Source organism: Anomaloglossus baeobatrachus, chromosome 5, assembly GCF_048569485.1.
Source record: "Anomaloglossus baeobatrachus isolate aAnoBae1 chromosome 5, aAnoBae1.hap1, whole genome shotgun sequence".
In the NCBI taxonomy this organism is placed as follows: domain Eukaryota; kingdom Metazoa; phylum Chordata; class Amphibia; order Anura; family Aromobatidae; genus Anomaloglossus; species Anomaloglossus baeobatrachus.
This window is the reverse complement of record NC_134357.1, coordinates 377,146,623-377,173,628: the sequence shown is the minus strand read 5'-3', so window position 1 is coordinate 377,173,628 and position 27,006 is coordinate 377,146,623. Positions and strand designations below refer to the sequence as shown.

Here is a 27,006-nt window from a genome sequence, read left to right as displayed (position 1 = left end):
TTTGCCGTGGGTGTGTGCTGTTCTTTGGGCAGTGCTGGTGCTCTCTATGGGCGGTGAGGCAGGGGCCATCCTGAAAATGTAAGTGGTGCATCAAATAATGGTGCCCGGAGTTGGTGCGTGCGCAGATTGAGCTCTCAGCTCAAGATCTCATCTGTGCACATACGGCTTCCGGCCCACAATTCTAGCAGCAGCGGACTCAAGGAAAATTGCGCCTGGAGGTGGCACGTGCACAGATGAGATCTTGGCTCGTCATTGAGCCGATAGCTCAATATGCGCAAGCGCTGACTCCGGATGCCATTTCTTTCAAGCCCACCTCACAAACAGTTTCTCAATGTTCCTGCCTCACACCCACTGCTCCATTTCCCTACTCCCTCACTGCTCCTGCCTCTTGGGACCCCACTCCACCACCGCTGCCACTCCCCTGGTAAGATACCACCGAATTATAAGATGGGCTCCATATTTTTCTTTTTTTTTCCTCTAAATTTGGGGTGCATCTTATAATCCGATGCATCTTATGAAACAAAAATTATGGTACATCACATAGGAAATGCTGGGGGAATATACATCACAGGAGAGGTTGGGGGTATATACATCTCAGGAGACGCTGAGTGCATATACATCTCAGGAGATGCTGGGTGCATATACATCTCAGGAGACGCTGGGTGCATATATATTTCAGGAGATGCTGGGAGCATATACATCTCAGGAGATGCTAGGAGGCATTTCTTCAGAGGAGACGCTCCGGGTATGTATATCTCAGGAAACACTAAGGACATATACTTTACATCATAGGAGACGATGGTATATCTACAGTACAGACCAAAAGTTTGGACACACCTTCTCATTCAAAGAGTTTTCTTTTTTTTCATTTTTTCATGACTCGGAAAATTGTAGATTCACATTGAAGGCATCAAAACTATGAATTAACACATGTGTAATCAAATACTTAACAGAAAAATGTGAAACAACTGAAAATATGTCTTATATTCTAGGTTCTTCGAAGTAGCCACCTTTTGCTTTGATTACTGCTTTGCACACTCTTGGCATTTTCTTGATGAGCTTCAAGAGGTAGTCACCGGAAATGGTCTTCCAACAGTCTTGAAGGAGTTCCCAGAGATGCTTAGCACTTGTTGGCCCTTTTGCCATCATTCTGCGGTCCAGCTCACCCCAAACCATCTCGATTGGGTTAGGTCTGGTGACTGTGGAGGCCAGGTCATCTGGCGTAGCACCCCATCACTCTCCTTCTTAGTCAAATAGCCCTTACACAGTCTGGAGGTGTGTTTAGGTTATTGTCCTGTTGAAAAATAAATGATGGTCCAACTAAACTCTGGGGAATTCTGGGGAAGAAAATAAAGGAACGGAACGTACAGGTTGTTTTCTCATCAATCCTCCCAGTCGATGGCCATGGTGTCAGAAGATGGAATAGGATATTATATTTGAACAACTGGCTATGACGATGGTGCCGGCAGCAAGGATTTGGATTCTTGGACCATGGAGTGAATTACCTCTACGATGGACTTCTCGCAAGAGACGGGATACACCTCACAAAACCTGGGAAGCACACGTTCGCCAGAAGGCTTGCCACACTCATCAGGAGGGTTTAAACTAGAAGAAGAGGGGATGGGAGAAAAAACAGCAGACAAGAACATGCAGCAGAAGGACAAACTAATCAAGGATACTAGATGCCGTAAAGAGGACCCAAGACAGGGCACTAAGAAGGAAGCTAAGAAAAGGGGAGCAAAACTTCTTTCCTGCATGCTGACCAATGCAAGAAGCCTGACCAATAAGATGGAAGAACTGGAGCTGGTAATGTATGAGGAAAAATACAACATAGTAGGAATAACTGAGACATGGTTAGATGACAGTTATGACTGGGCGGCTAACCTGCAAGGATATGAATTGTTTAGGAGGGATCGTAAAAAAAGGAAAGGGGGTGGAGTCTGTCTATATATAAAGTCCAGTTTAAAGCCCAGACTAAGAGAAGATATTCAAGAGGGAAATGAAGAGGTGGAGTCTCTATGGGTAGAGATACAAGGAGGGAAAACTAATAAAATCCTCATAGGGGTTTGTTATAAGCCACCAAATATAACAGAAACCACTGAAAATGTATTATTGAAACAAATAGACAAAGCAGCAAATCACAATGAGGTGATTATTATGGGGGACTTCAACTACCCCGATATAGACTGGGAAACTGAAACCTGCGTATCTCAGAAAGGAAATCGGCTTCTGTCAGTAACTAAGGATAATTATCTGTCCCAACTTGTGCCGGGCCCAACTAGAGGGGCAGCCCTTCTGGACTTAATTTTAAGCAACAGGCCAGATAGAATAACAGACGTACGAGTGGATGGGCACCTAGGGAATAGTGACCACAATATAATACAATTCCACTTGTCCTTCAGTAAGGTGCCTTGGAGGGGGGTTACAAAAACGCTGAATTTCAGGAAAGCAAAGTTTGATCAGCTTAGAGAAGACCTTCGCCAAATTGATTGGGACAATGTCCTCAAAAATGGGAGCACAGAAAATAAGTGGGAAATTTTTAAATCGGTATTAAGCACCCATTGCGAGCGAGCCATACCATACGGAAATAAAAGGGCTAGGAACAGGAGAAAACCAATGTGGCTAAATAAGGATGTAAAAGGGGCAATGAATAATAAGTAAAAGGCATTTAAAAAGCTAAAACAAGAAGGCAGCGAAGAAGCATTAAAAATATATAGAGAAAAAAATAAAATGTGTAAAAAACAAATACATTTAGCAAAAGTAGAAACTGAGAGACTCATTGCTAAGGAAAGCAAAACAAATCACAAACTATTCTTTAATTATATAAACAGAAAAAAGATTAAAATTGATGGTGTTGGCCCTTTAAAGAATAATGAGGGTAAAATCATAGAAAGCGATGTGGGAAAAGCAAATGTTTTAAATACTTTTTTCTCAACTGTGTTCACACAGGAAAAGCATATGCCACGGGAAATGCAGAGTGATCATGTAAACGCTTCATTAAGTATGACCTGCCTAACCCAGGAAGAAGTGCAGAACCGACTTAGTAACATTAAAATTGACAAATCACCAGGCCCTGATAGCATTCACCCTCGGGTATTAAGGGAGTTAAGTAATGTGATAGACAGGCCTCTATTCCTTATATTTAAAGACTCTATAGAAACTGGGTCTGTTCCACTGGATTTGCGGCTAGCAAATGTGGTACCAATATTCAAAAAAGGGTGTAAAAGGGAACCTGGAAACTATAGGCCGGTAAGCTTAACATCTGTTGTGGGTAAAATGTTTGAAGGGTTTTTAAGGGATACTATTATGGAATGTCTCAATGTTAATTGTTTAACTCCATATCAACATGGATTTATGAAGGATTGCTCCTGTCAAACTAACCTGATCAGCTTCTATGAGGATGTAAGCTCTCACATGGACCGAGGAGAATCATTGGATGTCATTTATCTCGACTTCGGTAAAGCATTTGACACTGTCCCACATAAAAGACTGCTAAGTAAAATGAGAAAGCTTGGGCTCAGGGAAAATGTGTGTAGATGGGTAGGTAGCTGGCTTAGTGGTAGAAAACAAAGAGTGGTTATTAATGGCGCATACTGAGATTGGGCCAGGGTTAATAGTAGGGTGCCACAGGGGTCTGTATTGGGCCCCCTACTATTTAATATATTTATTAATGATCTGGTGGATGGTTTACAGAGTAAAATATCAGTATTTGCAGATGATACAAAACTATGTAAGGTAGTTAACACAAAGGAGGACAGTTTGCAACTACAGATGGATTTGAGTAAATTAGAGAATTGGGCTGAAAAATGGCAAATGAGGTTTAACACAGATAAGTGTAAGGTTATGCACATGGGAAGGAGAAACAGATGCTACGATTACTTACTAAATGGGAAACCGCTGGGGAAATCAGACATGGAAAAAGACTTAAGGCATCTTAGTCAATAAGAATCTAAATTGGAGTGCCCAGTGTCAGGCAGCAGCCACCAAAGCAAATAGGGTGATGGGATGCATTAGAAGAGGTCTGGGGGCACGAGATGAAAACATCATTCTCCCTCTGTACAAATCACTCGTCAGACCACACTTGGAGTATTGTGTGCAATTTTGGGCACCGGTGCTCAAGAAAGACAGTACTGAACTTGAAAGGGTTCAGAGGCGGGCTACTAAAATAATAAATGGAGTGGGTGCATTACAATACACGGAAAGGTTATCAAAATTAGGTCTATTTACTCTAGAAAAGAGAAGACTTAGGGGAGACCTAATAAATATGTACAAATATATCAGAGGGCCATATAGAGATCTCTCCCATGATCTGTTTGTACCAAGGACTATGACAAGAACAAGGGGGCATTCTCTTCGATTGGAGGAAAGAAAATTCCTACATCAGCATAGAAGAGGGTTCTTCACAGTAAGAACAGTGAGGCTCTGGAACTCTCTTCCTGAGGAAGTGGTGATGGCCAACTCACTGAATGAATTTAAGAGAGGAATGGATGCTTTTCTTGATAGCAAAAGTATAGAAGGTTATAAATAGCATAATCTTACAGGTAGATAGAAGAGCGACCTAGATTATTAGAGGAATGAGTGGGCTGCAACACCAAGACAGGTTATTAAACTTGGGGTTATTTAGTTTGGAAAAACAAAGGCTTAGTGGGGATCTAATCACAATGTATAAACATATGAGGGGACAGTACAGAGACCTTTCCAAAGATCTCTTTACACCTAGGCCTGTGACTGGAACACGGGAGCATCCGCTACGTCTCGAGGAAAGAAGGTTTAATCATAACCACAGACGAGGATTCTTTACTGTATGAGCAGTGAAACTATGGAACTCTCTGCCGCATGGTGTTGTAATGAGTGATTCACTACTAACATTTAAGCAGAGCCTGGACGCCTTCTTGAAAAATATAATATTACCAGCTATGTATATTAGATTTTATGACAGGGTGTTGATCCAGGGAACTAGTCTGATTGCCGTATGTGGAGTCAGGAAGGAATTTTTTTCCCCATTGGAGCTTATTTGACACATTGGGGTTTTATTTGCCTTCCTCTGGATCAACATGTTAGGCTACGGGTTGAACTAGATGGACTTAGAGTCTCCCTTCAACCTTAAAAACTATGAAACTAAACGCAAACCGGATGGACTAGCATGCGCTGCAAGATGCTGTGGCAGCCATGCTGGTTCTGTATGCCTTCAATTTTGAATAAATCCCCAACAGTGTCACCAGCAAAGCACCCCCACACCATCACACCTCCTCCTCCATGCTTCACCGTGGGAAAAGGTATGTAGAGTCCATCCATTCACCTTTTCTGCGTCGCACAAAGACACGGTGGTTGGATCCAAAGATCTCAAATTTGGATTCATCAGACCAAAGCACAGATTTCCACTGGTCTAATGTCCGTTCCTTGTGTTCTTTAGCCCAAACAAGTCTCTTCTTGTTGTCTGTCCTTAGCAGTGGTTTCCTAGCAGCTAGTTTACCATGAAAGCCTGCTGCACAAAGTCTCCTCTTAACAGTTGTTCTAGAGATGTGTCTGCATTGTGTGGCATTGACCTGGTGTCTAATCTGAGCTGCTGTTAACCTGCGATTTCTGAGGTTGGTAACTCGGATAAACTTATTCTCCGCAGCAGAGGTGACTCTTGGTCTTCCTTTCCTGGGGCGGTCCTCATGTGAGCCAGTTTCTTTGTAGCATTTGATGGTTTTTGCCACTGCACTTCGGGACACTTTCAAAGTTTTCCCAATTTTCGTACTGACTGACCTTCATTTCTTACAGTAATGATGGCCACTCGTTTTTCTTTACTTCTAACGGTCTATTCAGTAGGACTATCAGCTGTGTATGCGACAGACTTCTGCACAATTCAACTGATGGTCCCAACCCCATTTATAATCGAAGAAATCCCACTTATTAAACCTGACAGGGCATACCTGTGAAATGAAAACCATTTCCGGTGACTACCTCTTGAAGCTCATCAAGAGAATGCAAAGAGTGTGCAAAGCAGTAATCAAAGCAAAAGGTGGCTACTTTGAAGAATCTAGAATATAAGACATATTTTCAGTTGTTTCACACTTTTTTGCTAAGTATTTAATTCCACATGTGTTAATTCATAGTTTTGATGCCTTCAATGTGAATCTACATATTTCAGAGTCATAAAAATAAAGAAAACTCTTTGAATGAGAAGGTGTGTCCAAACTTTTGGTCTGTACTGTATCTCAGGAAACGCTGAGGGCATATACAACACAGGAGATGTTGAGGGCATTTACATCACAGGAGAGGGCTAGGATGTTTACATGGCTGTGAGATATCACTGGGTGGTACAGACATCACTTGGGGGTACAGACATCACTGGGGTGTATATACATCACAGGGGGGGCACAGACATCCTTCGGGATGGTGGGGGAGGACAGACAGCCCTGGGACACTGGGGGGCACAGACAGCTATGGGGACACTGGGTACACAAACATTACTGGTGGCGCTAGCGCAGCCATTCCACTTCTGTGGGACGGGAGTGAATCTCGTGGCTTCCCTGTCCACAAAGTATGTCCTTGCATATAATCCTCCAGTGTATACATCGCAGCGTTCAGCATTGAATGCTGCATGCTGGGTTTAAAGGGCTCTGAGATTCTCCCCGGGGGTTGCAGAAAAGGTCATTCCTGGCCACAGGCTCCCCAACCCTGCACTACAGTTTAGAGTGTGAGACTACTGTCATTTTATAGGCAATCATGTTGGCTATTTCAAATATAAATTTATTTTACAACTATTTAGCATATGATTAGTTATGCAGATTTTTGTCATGCCACTGCATTGTTACTGTTTTGCTGCTAAAAATGTTAATTTTCATTTTTAGTATTTTTTTATGTATTTTGTAAATCCACCTTTGGCTTTCAACACTGCCTCAATCCCTCTGGGCATGCTCTTGATCATATTCAATCATGTCTCAACTGAAATCTGATCCCAGCTCTCTTCTATACATTCCCAATGTTGGTGCCTAGTGGTTGACTCAATTGTGTATGTATACAATTTTTTCTTCAACTGTACTCACAAGTGTTCAATCCGGTTGAGGTCTTGGGACTGTAGGGACCAATCCAGCAAATCTACTTCATTGTCACTGAACCATTTCTTCACCAATCTCGACATATGCTTAGGGTTCTTGTATTGCTAGAACACTATGTTGTCCTTTTCCATAGTACTCGAGTGTATGAAGTAACTCGTCTTGTAGAATACTCACATATACGAGACCATCATTGATCCAGGTCAAGTATCCAATGCCTTTGGCTGAGAAATAATCCCATATCATCGGCCTTCCTCCATCGAACTTGACAAATTTCTCGATCCGTTAGGCCCCTTTTTCCTGGTCTCTTCCAGACCCATGTGCACCCATCAGAGCCTAGTTTATTGACTTTGATCTCATCAATCCAAATCACCTCTTTCCAATCTTATACTGTCCACTTTTCATACTTCTGTGCAACTCAAGCCGATGTTTCATATGATGATATTGAAGTTGAGGCTTCTCCACCTTTTTTTAGCCACCAGTCCAGACTTGTGTAACGTGTGTCGCACGGTGCTTGTGTAACGGGGTGCCAGGGGTGCCTCTGGCCTTGTAGTCGTGGCCCTTGCAATCAGGCTTACCCCTGGTTCCACCGTCACTATGGGGACAGGAGATGACTTGGTGGGGCAGAGTGTGGTGGTGATGCAGATGTTATCCGGCGCACAAACACTCTTCAGGCAGGGTTCGATGCAATGAACAAACATTCTTTTATTCTTCACAAAGTCCCAAACAAAGCAATAAAGGTGATGATACACTTTCTTAGCTGGGGGAAGCCTGTCCTTGCGTCCCCTCCAGTGGGGATGTGCCTGACTACTCCACTTCGCCCGGCTCCCACTTCTGGCTACCCACAGCCCGGACCCACACCGGACTGCTTCACACTATGAGGTTCCGCCTGCTCCTTTTCTCACCGGCTTCCCTGATTTCCAGCTCCCACACTCTGCCCCGGCTCTGCTGCTCCGCTCCTGTCCCCGAGACGACTGCTCCCTTGATCTAATCTTTCCCTCACACCCTTGCTCTCTCCTCCCCTTGTCTCTGCCGGCTCCTCCTCCCCACTGTGGTGACAGCCGTCCCACCCGGCCACTAGGGGTACCCTAACACAATACACATGCACATACAAATAAAACATTTTTATTAATAACATTTCCGGGTTAACTATGTTCCCTTTTGCAGGGGTCTGCTCACCCACTGCATACCTCCCCTCTTAAAACCCGAGCCTCCCGGCTCGGCTCTTACTTAAAACACACAGAAGTACGTAAAGTCTGCAATACCGTCCACAATAGGCGCAGCACCCACACAGAGGGCTCCAGTGTGCCCAGTTCTCCTCCTCTGGACGGCCACCAGTGTGCGCAGCTCTCCTCCTCTGGACGGCCACCAGTGTGCGCACCTCTCCTCCTCTGGACGGCCATCAGTGTGCCCAGTTCTCCTCCTCTGGACGGCCACCAGTCCCGCGCAGCTCTCCTCCTCTGGACGGCCACCAGTGTGCGCAGCTCTCCTCCTCTGGACGGCCACCAGTGTGCCCAGTTCTCCTCCTCTGGACGGCCACCAGTCCCGCGTCCGGCGGTTTCTGCAGCGCTCCCGGTCCTTCTTTCAACTAGCGCCCGGAGGCTCAACAGCGCTCCCGGTCTTAGATGGGCGCCCGGAGGCTTGGCAACAGCGCTCCCGGTCTTAGATGGGGCGACTGCCCGTACAAACACACAGAAGGGAGCTCGTCCCGTGAAACTTTAAAAGAACTTCTGCCGGCTAAACGGCGCCGGACTTAAACAACAGATCAGCAGTGGTGACTTACTCTGGGGGCCAGGCCCTCTTCCATTCCTCCGCTTGGGCCTGGATGTATGCCCCCAGGGATTGTCCCGGCTGCTGACGGATCCTCTGGAAGGACGCAGGGGCGTAGGGTGGCTCCACAGGCGCAGCTGCTGCAGCTCCTCTCGGTGGTGAAGGCGTCGCTGCCCCTGACAATCTTGCTGGTAACGGCGGCGGTGTCAATGCTGAGACTGGGTAGAGTGGAGGCGGGTCCTCGTTTCCCGCTCTTAAACAGACTCCACCCCCATCCCCACGCATCATCTTGACTCCTCCGCTGAGGTACTTCTTTTTCTTCTTCCGTGCCCTGGAGCTGGCGCCTCCCCTCTTTGGGCGGAGTACTCCATGCTTTCTCTTCGGCACCGGCCAGCCCCAGGCTCTTCTTTCGGCGCCAATTTTCCGCGCCTTTTCTTCCTCACAGATAACGGCCTCCTTGCCGCCATCTTGTACCCGGTCCAACGCCACGGGCACTAGGTTCTCTCCCCACCACGGGACTGGAAATCCTGTATCACGGTCCGGATCCTGTGCTTCAGGCACGACCCGATCTCCAGCCTCCTGGGTTCCTGGCAGGGGAATCGCATCCTGCCGACTACGCCACATGTAACGGGGTGCCAGGGGTGCCTCTGGCCTTGTAGTCGTGGCCCTTGCAATCAGGCTTACCCCTGGTTCCACCGTCACTATGGGGACAGGAGATGACTTGGTGGGGCAGAGTGTGGTGGTGATGCAGATGTTATCCGGCGCACAAACACTCTTCAGGCAGGGTTCGATGCAATGAACAAACATTCTTTTATTCTTCACAAAGTCCCAAACAAAGCAATAAAGGTGATGATACGCTTTCTTAGCTGGGGGAAGCCTGTCCTTGCGTCCCCTCCAGTGGGGATGTGCCTGACTACTCCACTTCGCCCGGCTCCCACTTCTGGCTACCCACAGCCCGGACCCACACCGGACTGCTTCACACTATGAGGTTCCGCCTGCTCCTTTTCTCACCGGCTTCCCTGATTTCCAGCTCCCACACTCTGCCCCGGCTCTGCTGCTCCGCTCCTGTCCCCGAGACGACTGCTCCCTTGATCTAATCTTTCCCTCACACCCTTGCTCTCTCCTCCCCTTGTCTCTGCCGGCTCCTCCTCCCCACTGTGGTGACAGCCGTCCCACCCGGCCACTAGGGGTACCCTAACACAATACACATGCACATACAAATAAAACATTTTTATTAATAACATTTCCGGGTTAACTATGTTCCCTTTTGCAGGGGTCTGCTCACCCACTGCACTTGCATGGACGTATATCATCTCGCTATTACAAATCATATGAGCCAACTTCACTGACATGTTTGCTGCACCAGAACAGATAGACCTTGTTATAAGCCGACTTGTTGACTCTGATATTTTACCTAGGTGTCCACCTCTTGGCTTTTGAATGGATGGACAGACTTCATTTTGTATTCTTCTAACTATCATGGCACTCACATGATGCAGTTTGTCAATTGTCTTGGCCAAGAGACCGCTATTGATGAGCTGGATGATGCTATTTCTCTTTTCTAGGGAAATCTTCTCCATGGTTGCTCGTCAATTCTAACCAGTGACTTTTTACTTGGGAAACAATCTAATAAACCACTGAGCTAGTAGGGAATGTGAGAACAGGTTGTAATTTGTAGTATACAGGAAGAAAAAAAAATTAAACACGAGGAGCAAAACAGTAACAATGCACTAACATGACAAGATAACTAATCATATGCTAAATAGTTGCAAATTAAATTTATGAATGAGATAGCCAAAATGATTGTCTATAAAATGAAGGTAGTCTCACGCTCAAAGCTGTAGTGGATGGTGGGATATGGAGCCTGAAAGTCAAAAGTTCAAAACATCATATACATAAACATATACAAACAAGTAACAATTATAGAAGATACAATACTTAAAGGGAAAAAAGGCAACCCTACTCGTGAGAGCTTACAATCTACAATGAGATGGGGGAGGGGCAAGGTACAAGTGCTTATTTACAATAACAATCCAGCTATCCCCCCTTCCTTGAGATGGCTGGATTGTTATTGTAAATAAACACTTGTACCTTGCCCCTCCCCCCCATCTCATTGTAGATTGTAAGCTCTCACGACCAAGGTTGCCTTTTTTCCCTTTAAATATTGTATCTTCTATAATTGTTACTTGTTTGTATATGTTTATGTATATGATATGTATATGTATATGAGCCTCCTGAATTGTAAAGCGCTGCGGAATATGTTGGCGCTATAGAAATAAAGATTATTATTATTATTATTACCCTTTTGCTTGTCACGGTACATGCCATTATTTTGAAATATAAAGTTCTGATGACAGGTTCCTTTAAAGAAACCTAATCAGTAACATTTTGTTACTTTAACTGCTACACATCTTTTAAGTTGTCTCTTCAGATGTTTAATGTGGTGATATAAGTATTATGTATTGTTGACCGATGCACATTGACACCATCTGCAGCAAGATGATGCTGCAGGTCTTTGGAGGTGGACTGTGGATTGTCCTCAGGGCCGGATTAAGGTTGGTGGGGGCCCCTGGGCAGAAAATCTGGTGGGGGCCCCATAAACGTTAACATTTTTAGCCATAACAGTAGAGCGCGAACTGTAGCATTTAGATATAAATTTAATGAACATTTATCTTCTCCTGTTCTGCCACATTCAGATTTACAGTACAAATACAGTCCAGGATCACTCACAGCTGTCACTTATACACACAGTACAATACAGACACAGTCCAGGATCACTCACAGCCGTCACTTATACACACAGTACAATACAGATACAGTCCAGGATCACTCACAGCCGTCACATATACACACAGTACAATACAGATACAGTCCAGGATCACTCACAGCTGTCACCCATACACACACAGTACAATACAGATACAGTCCAGGATCACTCACAGCTGTCACTTATACACACACAGTACAATACAGATACAGTCCAAGATCACTCACAGCTGTCATTTATACACACACAGTACAATACAGATACAGTCCAGAATCACTCACAGCCGCCACTTATACACAGTACAATACAGATACAGTCCAGGATCACTCACAGCCGTCACTTATACACAGTACAATACAGATACAGTCCAGGATAACTCACAGCTGTCACTTATACACAGAAAGTAGAGTTGCTCACATATTTTTTTATTCATCCCAATGTTAAGGCAGCCAGGGCCGGCTCCAGGTTTTTGTGGTCCCCGGTTGAGTCTTAGTGGGCCCCATCCACACACAGACACGCACATACATATACAGGCATACGTACATATACATATTTGAAGACAAATTCACAAAAATACATTTAAACAGACAAATATATGCACAGTCATATACACTGACACACATGCAGACACAGACGCATTAAAGGTGTTAATATGGAGAAGTCACAAGCAGCCTCACTCACCTCCCCCGCTTGTTTCCGTCCAGGTCCTCCAGGATATGTGGCTGTGTTGCATGATGGCCATCACTAACATGACTGCACACCATGCACACTGACACAGCACTGCTGTATATACATCACAGGAGGGGCTAGGGCCTACAATATATACATTACAGGAGGGGCAGGGGGCATAGACGTTACTGGGGGGCATAGATATTGCTGGAGTGGCAAACAGCTCTGGTGGCATACACATTACTGGGATGGGTGGCTTAGCGCTCTGGGGTGCTGCACTGACTGCTCTGATTCATATATACACACACAGCTCTGCTTCACACACACACACAGCTCTGCTACACACACAGCTCTGCTACACACACACAGCTCTGCTTCACACACACACACAGCTGCTTCACACACACAGCTCTGCTTCACACACACACACACAGCTCTGCTTCACACACAGCTCTGCTTCTCACACACACACTCTGCTACACACACACACTCTGCTACACACACACACACAGCTCTGCTTCACACACACACAGCTCTGCTTCACACACACACAGCTCTGCTACACACACACAGCTCTGCTACACACACACACACACACACACACACACACAGCTCTGCTTCACACACACACAGCTCTGCTTCACACACACACACACACACACACAGAGCTCTGCTTCACACACACACACACAGAGCTCTGCTTCACACACACACACACACACACACACAGCTCTGCTTCACACACACACACAGCTCTGCTTCACACACAGCTCTGCTTCACACCACACATCTTTCTTCAGCTCTGCTTCACACACACACACAGACCTGCTTCACACTACACATCTTTCTTCAGCTCTGCTACACACACACACAGCTCTGCTACACACACACACACAGCTCCTCTTCACACACACACACACACACAGCTCTGCTTCACACACACACACAGCTCTGCTTCACACACACACACACACACACAGCTGTGCTTCACACACACACAGCTCTGCTTCACACACACACACAGCTCTGCTTCACACACACACACAGCTCTGCTTCACACACACACAGCTCTGCTTCACACACACACAGCTCTGCTTCACACACACACACACACACACACACACAGCTGCTTCACACACACAGCTCTGCTTCACACACACACACACACACACACACAGCTCTGCTTCACACACAGCTCTGCTTCTCACACACACAGCTCTGCTTCACACACAGCTCTGCTTCTCACACAGCTCTGCTTCTCACACACACACTCTGCTACACACACACACACTCTGCTACACACACACACACTCTGCTACACACACACACACACACACACACTCTGCTACACACACACACACACTCTGCTACACACACACACACACACTCACTCTGCTACACACACACACACTCACTCTGCTACACACACACACACTCTGCTACACACACACACACACTCTGCTACACACACACACACTCTGCTACACACACACACTCTGCTACACACACACACTCTGCTACACACACACACACAGCTCTGCTTCACACACACACAGCTCTGCTACACACACACACAGCTCTGCTTCACACACACACACACACACACAGCTCTGCTTCACACACACACACACACAGCTCTGCTTCACAAACACACACACACACACAGAGCTCTGCTTCACACACACACACAGAGCTCTGCTTCACACACAGAGCTCTGCTTCACACACACACACACACACACACACACACACACACAGCTCTGCTTCACACACACACAGCTCTGCTTCACACACACACACAGCTCTGCTTCACACACACACAGCTCTGCTTCACACACACACAGCTCTGCTTCACACACACACACAGCTCTGCTTCACACACACACAGCTCTGCTTCACACACACACACACAGCTCTGCTTCACACACACACACAGCTCTGCTTCACACACACAGCTCTGCTTCACACACACACACAGCTCTGCTTCACACACACACAGCTCTGCTTCACACACACAGCTCTGCTTCACACACACATCTTTTTTCAGCTCTGCTTCACACACACACACCTCTGTTTCACACACACACACACACACACACACAGCTCTGCTTCACACACACACACACACACACACACACACAGCTCTGCTTCACACACACACACACAGCTCTGCTTCACACACACACACAGCTCTGCTTCACACAAAGCTCTGCTTCACACCACACATCTTTCTTCAGCTCTGCTTCACACACACACACACATCTGCTTCACACTACACATCTTTCTTCAGCTCTGCTTCACACACACACAGCTCTGCTACACACACACACAGCTCTGCTTCACACACACACAGCTCTGCTTCACACACACACACACACACAGCTCTGCTTCACACACACACACAGCCCTGCTTCACACACACACACAGCTCTGCTTCACACACACACAGCTCTGCTTCACACACCACACATCTTTCTTCAGCTCTGCCCTTACCTGCTCTGATGCCATCCTCCTGCTACTCCGGTATAGGCCGCCGTCCTCCTGCTGCTGTTCCGGTGCCGCGGCCATCCTCCTGCTCCGGTGAGTCTCCTCTCCTGGCCGCGGCGCCGGTCTTCTCATCCGCGGCCGCGGCGCCGGTCTTCTCATCCGCGGCGCCGGTCTTCTCATCCGCGGCGCCGGTCTTCTCATCCGCGGCCGTGGCGCCGGTCTTCTCATCCGCGGCGCCGGTCTTCTCATCCGCGGCGCCGGTCTTCTCATCCGCGGCCGCGGCGCCGGTCTTCTCATCCGCGGCGCCGGTCTTCTCATCCGCGGCGCCGGTCTTCTCATCCGCGGCCGCGGTGCCGGTCTTCTCATCCGCGGCGCCGGTCTTCTCATCTGCGGCCGCGGTGCCGGTCTTCTCATCCGCGGCCTGGGCGGCATCCTGCTGTGACGGCCGCGGCATTGGACCCCGCAGCAGAGCAGGGAGCAGGCATACCTCTGACCCCGGAAGTACAAACTACTTCCGGGGTCAATCAGCGTCCTGCGCCCGCAGTTTGTTTTTGCGTCTTAGAGACGCAGATACAAATAAATGTAGGTGTGCACACCTCCCCCCCCCGAAAACACAGCTGATGTATTAGACTGTCTTTACGGAGGGGGAGAGGGTGTGAAGAAAAAAAAAAAATTGCTGACGGGTGGCAAGTATGGCCCTGGTGGTGGGGGCCCCCTTGGAAGCTCTTATGGTGGGGGCCCCGGGGCTGAAGCCCCGCCTGCCCCGCCTATAATCCGGCCCTGATTGTCCTTGACTGTTCTCACCATTCTTCTCTGTCTTTCTGATATTTTTCTTGGCCTGCCACTTCTGGGCTTAACAAGAACTGTACCTGTGTTCTTCCATTTCCTTACTATGTTCCTCACAGTGGAAACTGACACTTTAAATCTCTGAGACAATTTTTTGTATCCTTCCCTGAACAACTATGTTGAATAATCTTTGTTTTCAGATCATTTGAAAGTTGTTTTGAGGAGCCTATGATGCCACTCTTCATAGGAGATTCAAATAGGAGAACAACTTGCAAGTGGCCATCTTAAATACCTTTTCTCATGATTGGATACACCTGCCTATGAAGTTCAAAGCTCAATGAGGTTACAAAACCAATTTAGTGCTTTAGTAAGTCAGTAAAAAGTAGTTAGGAGTGTTCAAATCAAGAAATTGATAAGGGTGCCCGTACTTTTGCACCGGTCAAATTTTGTTTAAATGCGGATTGCACATTTTCTGTTAGTACAATAAACCTCATTTCAATCCAGAAATATTACTCAGTCCATCAGTTATTAGATATATGAAACTGAAATAGCTGTTGCAAAAACCCAAATTGTTATAAAGAAAAAAGGTTAACATTAATAGGGGTGCCCAAACTTGACTGTGATATATGACTGTATATATATATATATACACACATACACACACACACACATACACACACACACACACACACACACACACACACATACACACACACACACACACATACACACATACACATACACACACACACACACACACACCTTTTATGCCACCTAATTCTTTGAATGTAGTATTTAAGTGGGTAAGGTGAATAATAATAAGGGCGGTAAGTTATTTATATTGGTCTACAGTCTGCAGTTATGGCAATTCAATTTCAGAATTATTCATCATTAAAACAACAAAAATGCAAAAGAAGGTATGTAGAGGTGCAAAAGAGAAAATCTTACTTTCGGTGAGAGGATCTGTGTTTCTTTTGCTGTCCACTGGAGGCAGTGCTGTCCTTTCTCGGCTACCATGCTGCTTGTGCTTGTGCCTTGCATTCTCTAAGGCTCTGAGCTTCCTTGCATGTTTGTGACCCTTGTAATGAGCTTCAGCTTGGTTCTGCGAGGCAGAAGATCAGAGAGACATGGTGATTACTGACTGCCGCTTGAATTATCCTCTTCAGAACTTCTGCTTAGTAGGAACATTTCACAGTGTTCTCTTCAGTACAGTAAAGTATTTTTAGAAATAATAAACCTAGCTTCAGAGGAATCACCATAGAATATTAGGTAACCAGTGTCTGAAACTCTAATAAATGCACTACATTATAATATACATGACTCCGGAATGTCTGACTGAAGGCCTGTGACCTTCCCCAACAACACCCTACCCCCTAGGGTTCTTATCTAAAATAAACACAAACACTGTGTGACGTTGGAATATAAAGGCCACAGCAGCCCCATTTATTCATAACATAAACATCAGCCATGTAACAATACAACTCTTCATTGAAGAACCCGAAAAGGAAGGGGGGGGTACCTGAAGGTTAACCAAAATGTTCTTTGCAACATCAGCCTGTCTCCTGACCCTCAGCCGCAACACACCGACTCGAGAGCCCAAGCCAGATGTTGCCCCCACTACGTCCCGCTGAGACTCAACCCAGCAAGGACCCGTTTACCAAATAATTGCACCGCTAGAGGTAACCCGCTCCGGCACTGGGTTCCGTCCTCTCCTCTGTGCAAACCCCCACCTTCAGACACCCCCCTCCTTTCCGCCGCTGCGACAAATACGATCTTCCTTCTTTTCTTCATCGATGTCGAATCCACAATTAGGGCGGGCGGGCGGGAACGATTCCAGTCACGTCCAGGTAGGAATGGCCCACCCCCCTCTGACCTGCCCTATATACGACCCCCAATAGCCACCACCCCCTGACCAATCACACTGACCCCTGATCCTAACTGCCCCTTAGCACCACCCCCAAATTTCGCGCCCAAACTGACTTTCTCCATTAACCCCTTATTAACCCTATGGCCTGGCATCCCTCCTAGTCATGTAGCCCTCCCTTAAGCCCCTTCGGGTCAGCAGTCCGGGCTCTTTCTTGACTCCGGAATGTCTGACTGAAGGCCTGTGACCTTCCCCAACAACACCCTACCCCCTAGGGTTCTTATCTAAAATAAACACAAACACTGTGTGACGTTGGAATATAAAGGCCACAGCAGCCCCATTTATTCATAACATAAACATCAGCCATGTAACAATACAACTCTTCATTGAAGAACCCGAAAAGGAAGGGGGGGGTACCTGAAGGTTAACCAAAATGTTCTTTGCAACATCAGCCTGTCTCCTGACCCTCAGCCGCAACACACCGACTCGAGAGCCCAAGCCAGATGTTGCCCCCACTACGTCCCGCTGAGACTCAACCCAGCAAGGACCCGTTTACCAAACAATTGCACCGCTAGAGGTAACCCGCTCCGGCACTGGGTTCCGTCCTCTCCTCTGTGCAAACCCCCACCTTCAGACACCCCCCTCCTTTCCGCCACCGCGAGCTCGCATGACCCCTTGTGCGCGCGAGTCCTCCCACACCAACAAAGCCTTCTCAAGCCCCTCCATCAGCCCTAAGGCCCAAATATCATTTCCCACCGAATTTAAATGGACCCCGTCCCGGCGCAACAAGTCGGCGGACGCCGCTTCCAACTCCGGGTGCCGAACAGAGACACCCCCAACCCGGGAAATGAACCGCCCAATCTCCCGATTCACTTTACTTCGCGCCCTGTTTACTGCCTCCACCGACCTGGCGTGCCGCCATGTCAGCCGCGCAACCATATCCGACCAGACAATTACTAGACCCGGGTGGGAAGATAGGAGCCGCAGGCAGTCACATTTTATGTCTTGTATCAGGTCCCTGGAAGCCCGGAGACCCAGGTCATTCCCACCCGCGTGTAGTACTACCACGTCCGGTGCTCTGTCCAGCTGCGAATGGTGGCGCCAGGTAGGCAACACCTCACTCCACAGCATGCCCCTGACCCCGATCCATCGCACAGTAGCCTTTTCTCTGGGAACCCCCAACTGGCGGCCGTCCGGTCGTATTCCCGCACGGAACGCCCCCCAATACACGTATGAGTGGCCGAGCACCCACACCAACAATGGGAAACCTACAAAACAAAAGGTGACAACACAACAGGGGAGAGGGGGAGGGGGGGGGGGGGCACAAGGAAGAAAATGGGTAATGATTACCAAACCAATACAGCCCCCCGACCCCCCCCCCCCCCACACCCATAGCTCACAACAAGTTCGGCCGGACGTAAGATCGAAACCTGGCCGAGTCCCATCGTCCAATCTTACGGAGAGCCTGCGCGCCCAGACCCCAACGAGCCGCCTGAGTCGCAGCCCCAATCCGAAAGGAGTGCGACGCGAACTCAGCCTCGTTGAGACCGCAACACTGCAGGCACCTCCGAAAGATGCAGACAAATTGGTAACTCGACAAGGCTGACCCGTCCTGGTGGGACAAAAGGGACCCCGGGCGAGCACCCCTCACCTCTAAAAACGCCGACAGCCATCTGACAGGGCACTCCGCTAAACCAGGTACACCCCATAGTTCCACCATCCGACCTCTACCCAGCTGGTCCGTCTTTGACCGTCTCAAGCAACACCGCACCACATCCATACCGCATTCCACGTCCTCCAGCAACAAACCTCCGTGACTCCTCGTGTTTCTGCTCACCAGTTCACTAATTCTAAACGCCCCAAAGAAGGCCAAAACAAAAGCGGTCCCGAACAACTGGCATTCATACTCCGAACAGCACACCCGAGGCAACACCGACAACAGCTTGCCCAGCAGCTCAAAAGATACCGGGCGCCGAAGGTCTCGGCGCGCCCCCGCCCTCCGGTAACCCTTCATCACCTGGCGCACCCAGAAATCCTTCGTAACGTCCTTCCAGCCCAATAACTTGAAAAAGAAGGAAATGCCCGCTAACCTGCCCGCCACGGCCGACCACGAAAGGCCTTCTTCCTTAGCCCTACCCAACATAAACAAAACTAAATAAACTCTGTCACCTTCAGATACATGACCTCCCACCTCATCAACCAACTCGAGCCAACGGTCCCACGCTGAATTATAGCTGCGCCACGTACTGGGTGCCACCGAATGTCGGATCAATTCCCAGGCCGGCTGCAAACCAGGTCCCACAACCAGACGGGCCATACGGTCTCCTGCTGCTCCGCGTCCGGCGCCAGCATTCGAAAGCGGTCCCACTGGAAGCGAGATAAAGCATCAGCCACAGAATTCAGCACCCCCGGCACATGTACAGCGCAGACCCACAAGTTCAACTCCAGACATTTCAGCACCAAGTGACGCAAGAGGTCCACTACCGGGGGGGAATCAGCTGTCAGCTTGTTAACACACTGAACCACCCCCAAGTTGTCACACATGAAACGCACCTTCCTGTCTTTCAAATCCTGTCCCCAAACCTCTATGGCCACGACAATAGGAAAAAATTCCAACAGGGCCAAATTCCTAGTCAGACCACAAACCCGCCACGAATCAGGCCACCTGCCGGCACACCATCTCCCCCCAAAATATGCGCCAAAACCACTGGATCCCGCCGCGTCCGTATACAGTACCAACTCCTCATTTGACACCACCTCACGAAGCCACAATGACCGTCCATTGTACCGCTGCAAAAAACGGGACCACACTCTCAGGTCCGCCTTATGCTCCACCTTCAAACGCACAAAATGCAAAGGGTGCAACACACCGGTGGTGGCTTGAGCCAAGCGACGGGAAAAAACTCTCCCCATCGGCAATATTCTACACGCAAAATTCAACTTCCCCAACAGGGACTGCAAGTCCCGTAAACGAATCTTCTTGGCCTCAATGGCCCCTTGAACACAACGCCTCAAATCCACCAGCTTGTCCTCCGGCAAGCGGCACTCCATGGCAACCGTATCCAGCTCGATACCCAGGAATTTCAAAACCGTAACCGGACCCTCCGTCTTCTCCGGCGCCAACGGAACGCCAAACCGGCGAGCAACCTGCTCCACTGTCCGAAGCAAAAGGGAACACTGCGAGGATCCCGCAGGCCCCATGCACAAGAAGTCGTCCAAGTAATGCAACACTGAATCTAGACCCGCCTCCTCCTTAATTACCCATTCCAAGAAACAACTAAACTTCTCAAAATAAGAACATGAAATTGAACAGCCCATAGGCAAACAACAATCTACATAAAACTTGTCCTCCCACCAACACCCCAACAGGTGAAAACTGTCCGGGTGCACCGGCAACAGGCGGAAGGCCGCTTCTATATCCGTTTTCGCCAACAGCGAACCACAGCCCAACTTCCTTAACCATTCCACAGCCTTATCAAAACGGACATACGAAACCGAAACCAGCTCAGGATCAATACCATCGTTCACCGACCGGCCAGTAGGATAGGACAAATGGTGGATGAGCCGGAACTTGTTAGGTTCCTTTTTTGGGACCAACCCCAACGGGGACACAACCAAGTCCGGCAATGGAGGGGCATCAAAAGGCCCCGCCATCCGTCCTAGCTCCACCTCCTTCCGTAACTTATCCGCAACAACCTCACCATGTAGGCGCGTCGACTGCAAATTTTTTAAACGAATCTCTCCCGTCTTAACCACTGACGGTATCTTGAAACCAAAACTAAAACCGTCACTCAACAATTCCGCCGATCCCCGGTCCGGGTATCTACTTAGAAACGGCGCCATCCGATCTACCCTCACCGGGGTCCTCCCTTTTTGACGAAGACTCCGCGGCCTTTCCTTTTCCCTTCCGGAAGCACTTAAGGTGACTGTGGGCGCCACCACAGCCCGAACACTCGTGCTTGAATCGGCAGGAAGACCCAAACCGGCATTCCTTCTCATTAAACTGCCAGCAAACGCCCTTTTTGGGCCCCGACGAGGTGCCAAATGATCCCCCGCCGGTGCCCCCTGGAAAGGACTGTGATGCCGACTTCGGCGCAGCCATCAGCCGCATCCATAGACTAATTTCTTTGTGGTCCCACCGTAAACTGGGTCTGACCGCCTTCCTCTGGCGAAACTGCTCGTCATATCTTAGCCAAGCAGTCCCCCCATAGGTCCTATACGCCTCACAGATAGAATCCAGATAACAGAAAAGCGCTGTACAGTTATCCGGAGCCTTTTCCCCCACCACACCGGCCAGTATCACAAAGGCCTGCAACCAGTTCTGAAAAGTGCGGGGAATAAGGCGATAACGCCGCCGTTCTTCCTCGTCCTTTTTGCTCTCATCCGGTTTAACCCGATCCAGATTAAACTTTTCCAACGGAAGCAATGAGAATATTTCAACATATTCATCCTTCCATATTTTTCCCTGGTCTCCTGCTTCAGATGCGCCCCCAACGGGCCATCAAAGCAAACATACACTTCCCCTCTTGCCTTGTCATCCAATCGAACAATGTCCACTGCAGCCGCAGCTGCGGCAGCGGGAGCCGCAGCTGGGGCCGCGGGAGCCGCCACCACCGGCTCACCAACCGCATTGCCACCAGCAACCCCTCCAACCGCAGGAGTCGCAACCTCCTGCCCCGTCGCTCCCTGCCACACCAAGCTAGGGCCCCCCACAGGGGCAAACAAACCCCTAACCAACCTCAACAACTCGGACGCCACACTGCCGTCACCCGTCACCACATTCACGACCCGCCCGCCACTCGGGCCACCAAGTAAACCACCCGTACCACCAACCACATTCACGCCCTGCACGCCATCCGTATCACCAGACACACCATCCATAGCCAAACCAGGTGCACGAGAAATAGAAGAAACCGTGGTCTTACCAGGCTGACTCCGAGAAGATCCCGAAACAGCCGTCACATGTTCTCCGCGTCGCACTCCATCCGCCTCGCCGACCTCCACGATCTGGTCCCCGTTGCCGTCCTCCGCGACTTCCTCCTCCAGGGTTGCCTCCTCGTCCTCACTGGACCCAGGCCCAGGGAGCCCGCCGTCCGGCAGACTCGACCTTAGGCTCCGTCCGCCCGCAGCACCATCCATCCTCCGCGACGATCCAGACGCTGGCTCCGCCACATAAACGCCGCCTGGGGCATGCCGTCCGGCATCCCCGCGTGCTCCAGCTGATCCCGACGCCGTCCCATCGTTGTCCCTCCGCTGCGATCCCAGGCCGGGCCCCGCCGATCCGGGCCGTCTCCGTACGGACTCCCCCGCCGCCACTGGGACCCCATGCTCCTGCATGGGCCCCGCTCTGCTCCTAGACCTTGCCGCCGCCGCCACTGTGGCCTCATCTGCGCCCCGCGATCCCGCTGGCCCACGCAACCCAGCTGGCCCCCATGACCCCGCTGGCTCATACGACCCCGCCGACCCGCGCGACCCCGCCGACCCACGCGACCGCGCCGGCCCGCGTGACCGCGGCGGGTCAGGTGACCGCACCGGGTCAGGCGAGCCTGCCGGATCGCGAGGACGCGGCGGGACGGGCGAGTACGCGGGGTCACATGACCGCGCACGGTCAGGTGACAGCGCCCGGTCAGGTGACATCGCCGCCCCACGTGACCGCGCTGCCCCACGTGATCGCGCCGCCCCACGTGACCGCGCCGCCCCACGTGACCGCGCCGCCCCACGTGACCGCGGCGGGTCAGGTGAGCGCGCTCGGTCAGGTGAGGCCGCCGGAGCACAGGGGGACGCCGGGTCACGCGAGCGCAGCGGGCCCCGTGACCGCGCCGGGTCAGGTGACCGCGCCGGGTCAGGTGACCGCGCCGGGTCAGGTGACCGCGCCGGGTCACGCGGCCGCGACGCGCGCGTCACTGCCGTGCGCCGCGACACGGAAGAGGAGGGGAGGCCGGCCGTGTCGCTCACCGCCCCGTTGCCTTGGCGCCCGCGGCCCGACTTCCGGCCGGGGCCTCGCGACGTCCCGGCTCCCGGATCCACCGCCGCACATCCACTCGGGCTCCGTCTCCGCCGCCGGCTCCTCGGCGTCATCTCCGGGCTGAGGCGCTCTGGGGGCCGAGTTCTTCGCTGCCGCTTCGGAGGCAGGGGGGTCCCATCTTCCTCGCCGACGCCGGACCATCGCTGGAGCTGCTCGTCCATCCAACGCTGTCCACGCTGCTCCGCCATCCTCTTCATCTGTGCCATGAAGTCCTCCATCTTCGGGATCCAGCCACAACGATTCCAGTCACGTCCAGGTAGGAATGGCCCACCCCCCTCTGACCTGCCCTATATACGACCCCCAATAGCCACCACCCCCTGACCAATCACACTGACCCCTGATCCTAACTGCCCCTTAGCACCACCCCCAAATTTCGCGCCCAAACTGACTTTCTCCATTAACCCCTTATTAACCCTATGGCCTGGCATCCCTCCTAGTCATGTAGCCCTCCCTTAAGCCCCTTCGGGTCAGCAGTCCGGGCTCTTTCTTTGAACCAAAATATAAATGCAACACTTGTATTTGCTTCCATTTTTATGAGCTGAACGCTGAGATCTAAGACTTTTTTATATACACAAAAGGCCTCTTTCTCTCAAATGTTGTTCACAAATTTGTCTAAATCTGTGTTAGTGATCACTTCTTCTTTGCTGAGATGATACATCCACCTCACAGGTGTGGCATATCAAGATGCTCATTAGACAGCATGATTATGGCACAGGTGTGCCTTAGACTGGCCACAATAAAAGGCCACTCTAAAATGTGCAGTCTTACACGATTAGGACGGCCCGGAAAGGGAAGGGGGGGATGAAAGGGGATCAGAAACACAGTCAGTATTTGGTGTGACCATCATTTGCCTCACACTGTGCAACACATCTCCTTCACATAGAGTTAATCAGGTTGTTGATTGTGGCCTGTCGAATGTTGGTCCACTTCTCTTCAATGGCTGTGCATTGGCAAGAACTTGAACATGATGTCGTATACGCTGACCCAGAGCATCCCAAACATGCTCAATGAGTGACATGTCTGGTGAGTATGGTGGTCATGCAAGAACTGGAATGTTTTCAGCTTCCAGGAATTGTGTACAGATTCTTGGAACGTTGGGCCGTGCATTATCATGCTGCAAAATGAGGTGATGGTCACGGATGAATGGCACAACAATGGGCCTCAGGATCTTTTCACGGTATCTCTGCATTCAAAATAGCATCAACAAATGCACGGATGTGTCTGGACATTCAGGTACTGCTACTGGGACCAGGTGCAGAACGGCCGCAATCGTCCAGACATTAATGGACGCTGTCCCTTTAAGGGCTGGATTTAGGTTTTTTTATGTTCCTTGCCAGGTTGGAGGAGCCTTTCCTCCCGCTGGTAATTAAGGGCCTTTATAAGGTTGGGCCTCTCAATTCTCCAGTGCGGGTTATACTCTTCACTTGGAGAAGTTGCTTGCCCTTGTGTGCTCGATGCTTCAGATTCTGACAGCTGTGTTTTCAGAAGAATCCCTCTCTAAGATAAGTTGTTGTTTTTTCCATTTTCACCTTTTGCTGGTTTGTTTTCCCCCCTGTGGATTGGTGGGTGGTGGGCCACACCTCCTAACCATTATAGGTACCTGTGGTTTGAGGGTAAGCGCAGGGCCCCCCAGTGTCAGGGTCAGCGCAGGAGCCCTTGGTCTCCCCCCCCCCCCCTTGTGTTACAGCCTTCCTTATTCCCCGGAGTCCACTTGCTGGGTGTCTGTCCCCACACCCAGCGTGACATGCCCCTGGTTTCATTATCCATAGCATATGCCTGCCCATATCATAACCCCACTGCCACAATAGGCCACTCAATGCATAACATTGGCATTAGTAAACCGCTCACCTACATGACGCTACACATGCAGTCTCCCATCTGCCCTACACAGTGAAAACCGGGATTCATCTGTAAATAGAACACCTCTCCGACATGCAAAATGCCATTAAATGTGAGCCTTTGCCCACTCAAGTTATGATGACGAACTTCAGTCAAAGGGTGACCTCTAGGAGGACAATCAGAAACTGATTGTATCAGCAGTTATCCAGATTACTGGTCTCATCTATGAGAGAGCCGTCACAATCATGACTTTCAACAGCATATCTCTGGGAGACGATAAGATTTGTAGTCTGAAATCAGACATGCAAGATTGATATTTCCACCAGCAAATCAATTGTTTGGGCTCCCATACTTAAAGGCCCCGTTACATACAACGAGATCGCTAACGAGAACGTTGCTGAGTTACAGTTTCTGTGACTCAGCAACGATCTCGCCAGCGATCTCGTTATGTGTGACACCTACCAGTGATCAGGCCCCTGCTGTGAGATCGCTAGTCGTTGCCGAATGGTCTGGACCATTTTCTTCAAAGGTGATGTCCTGCTGGGCAGGACACATCGCTGTGTTTGACACCTACCAACGACCTCCTAACACGGTCTCAACGCCTGCCAAGATCGTTATACAGGTTGCTGATCGTTACTGCGTCATCAGTAAGGTCTGACTGTGTGACATCTCACCAGCGACCTCCCAGCGACTTACCAGCGATTTTTATCAGGTCGTATCGTTGTCGGGATCGCTGGTAAGTCGTTGTGTGTGACTGGGCCTTAAGACTGTTGGCCGAACATGTTGATATCAGTTGGTTCATCTGATAAAAGTCTGATGTGTATGGTGGGTTATTTTAGAGGCAGGCTGGAGTAAAGGTCCAGTCACACTAAGCAACTTACCAGCGATCCCAACAATGATAGGGATCGCTGGTAAGTTGCTAGGAGGTTGCTGGTGAGATGTCACACTGCGACGCTCCAGCGATCCCACCAGCAACCTGACCTGGCAGGGATCGCTGGAGCGTGGCTACACGAGTTGCTGGTGAGCTCACCAGCAACCAGTGACCAGCCCCCAGTCTCCTAGTTACAGCACACATCGGGTTAATTAACCCGATGTGTGCTGCAGCTAAATGTGCACAGAGCAGGGAGCAGCGCACAATGCTTAGCGCTGGCTCCTTGCTCTCCTAGTTACAGCACACATCGGGTTAATTACCTGATGTGTGCTGCAGCTAAATGTGCACAGAGCAGGAGCCGGCACTGACAGTGAGAGCGGCGGAGGCTGGTAACAAAGGTAAATATCGGGTAACCAAGGACAGGGCTTCTTGGTTACCCGATGTTTACATTGGTTACCAGCCTCCGCAGAAGCCGGCTCCTGCTGCCTGCACATTAGTTGTTGCTGTCTCGCTGTCACACACAGCGATCTGTGCTTCACAGCGGGACAGCAACAACTAAAAAATGTCCCAGGACATTCAGCGACCTCACAGCAGGGGCCAGGTTGTTGCTGGATGTCACACACAGCAACATCGCTAGCAACGTCACAAAAGTTGTTCGTTAGCAGCGATGTTGCTAGCAATGTTGCTTAGTGTGACGGGGCCTTAAGACTGGTGTGTAGCAAATTATCTCTTCAAATGGAAAAGAGTATGTACACTAAAAGATTATCTTACCATGTAGGAACACTCATTTTACGATAATCTTACAGTGCTAACAGGCTGCCCAATGAACAAGGAAAATATTCGTCAGGTAATGATCTTTAAGCCTAAAGTGAACCTGTCAGGTGCA

At 49.7% G+C, this 27,006-nt stretch overlaps 1 protein-coding gene across 2 annotated transcripts in view; it reads right to left on the bottom strand.

Moving 5' to 3' along the window:
- ZNF385C (zinc finger protein 385C) overlaps window positions 1-27,006 on the bottom strand; it is a 509,180-nt gene that overhangs the window by 43,971 nt on the left and 438,203 nt on the right. For both annotated transcript variants that reach the window (XM_075350020.1, XM_075350021.1), the window contains one exon: window positions 16,470-16,623. In XM_075350020.1, the coding sequence (XP_075206135.1) occupies window positions 16,470-16,623 (154 nt within the window). The remainder of the gene's footprint in view (window positions 1-16,469; window positions 16,624-27,006) is intronic.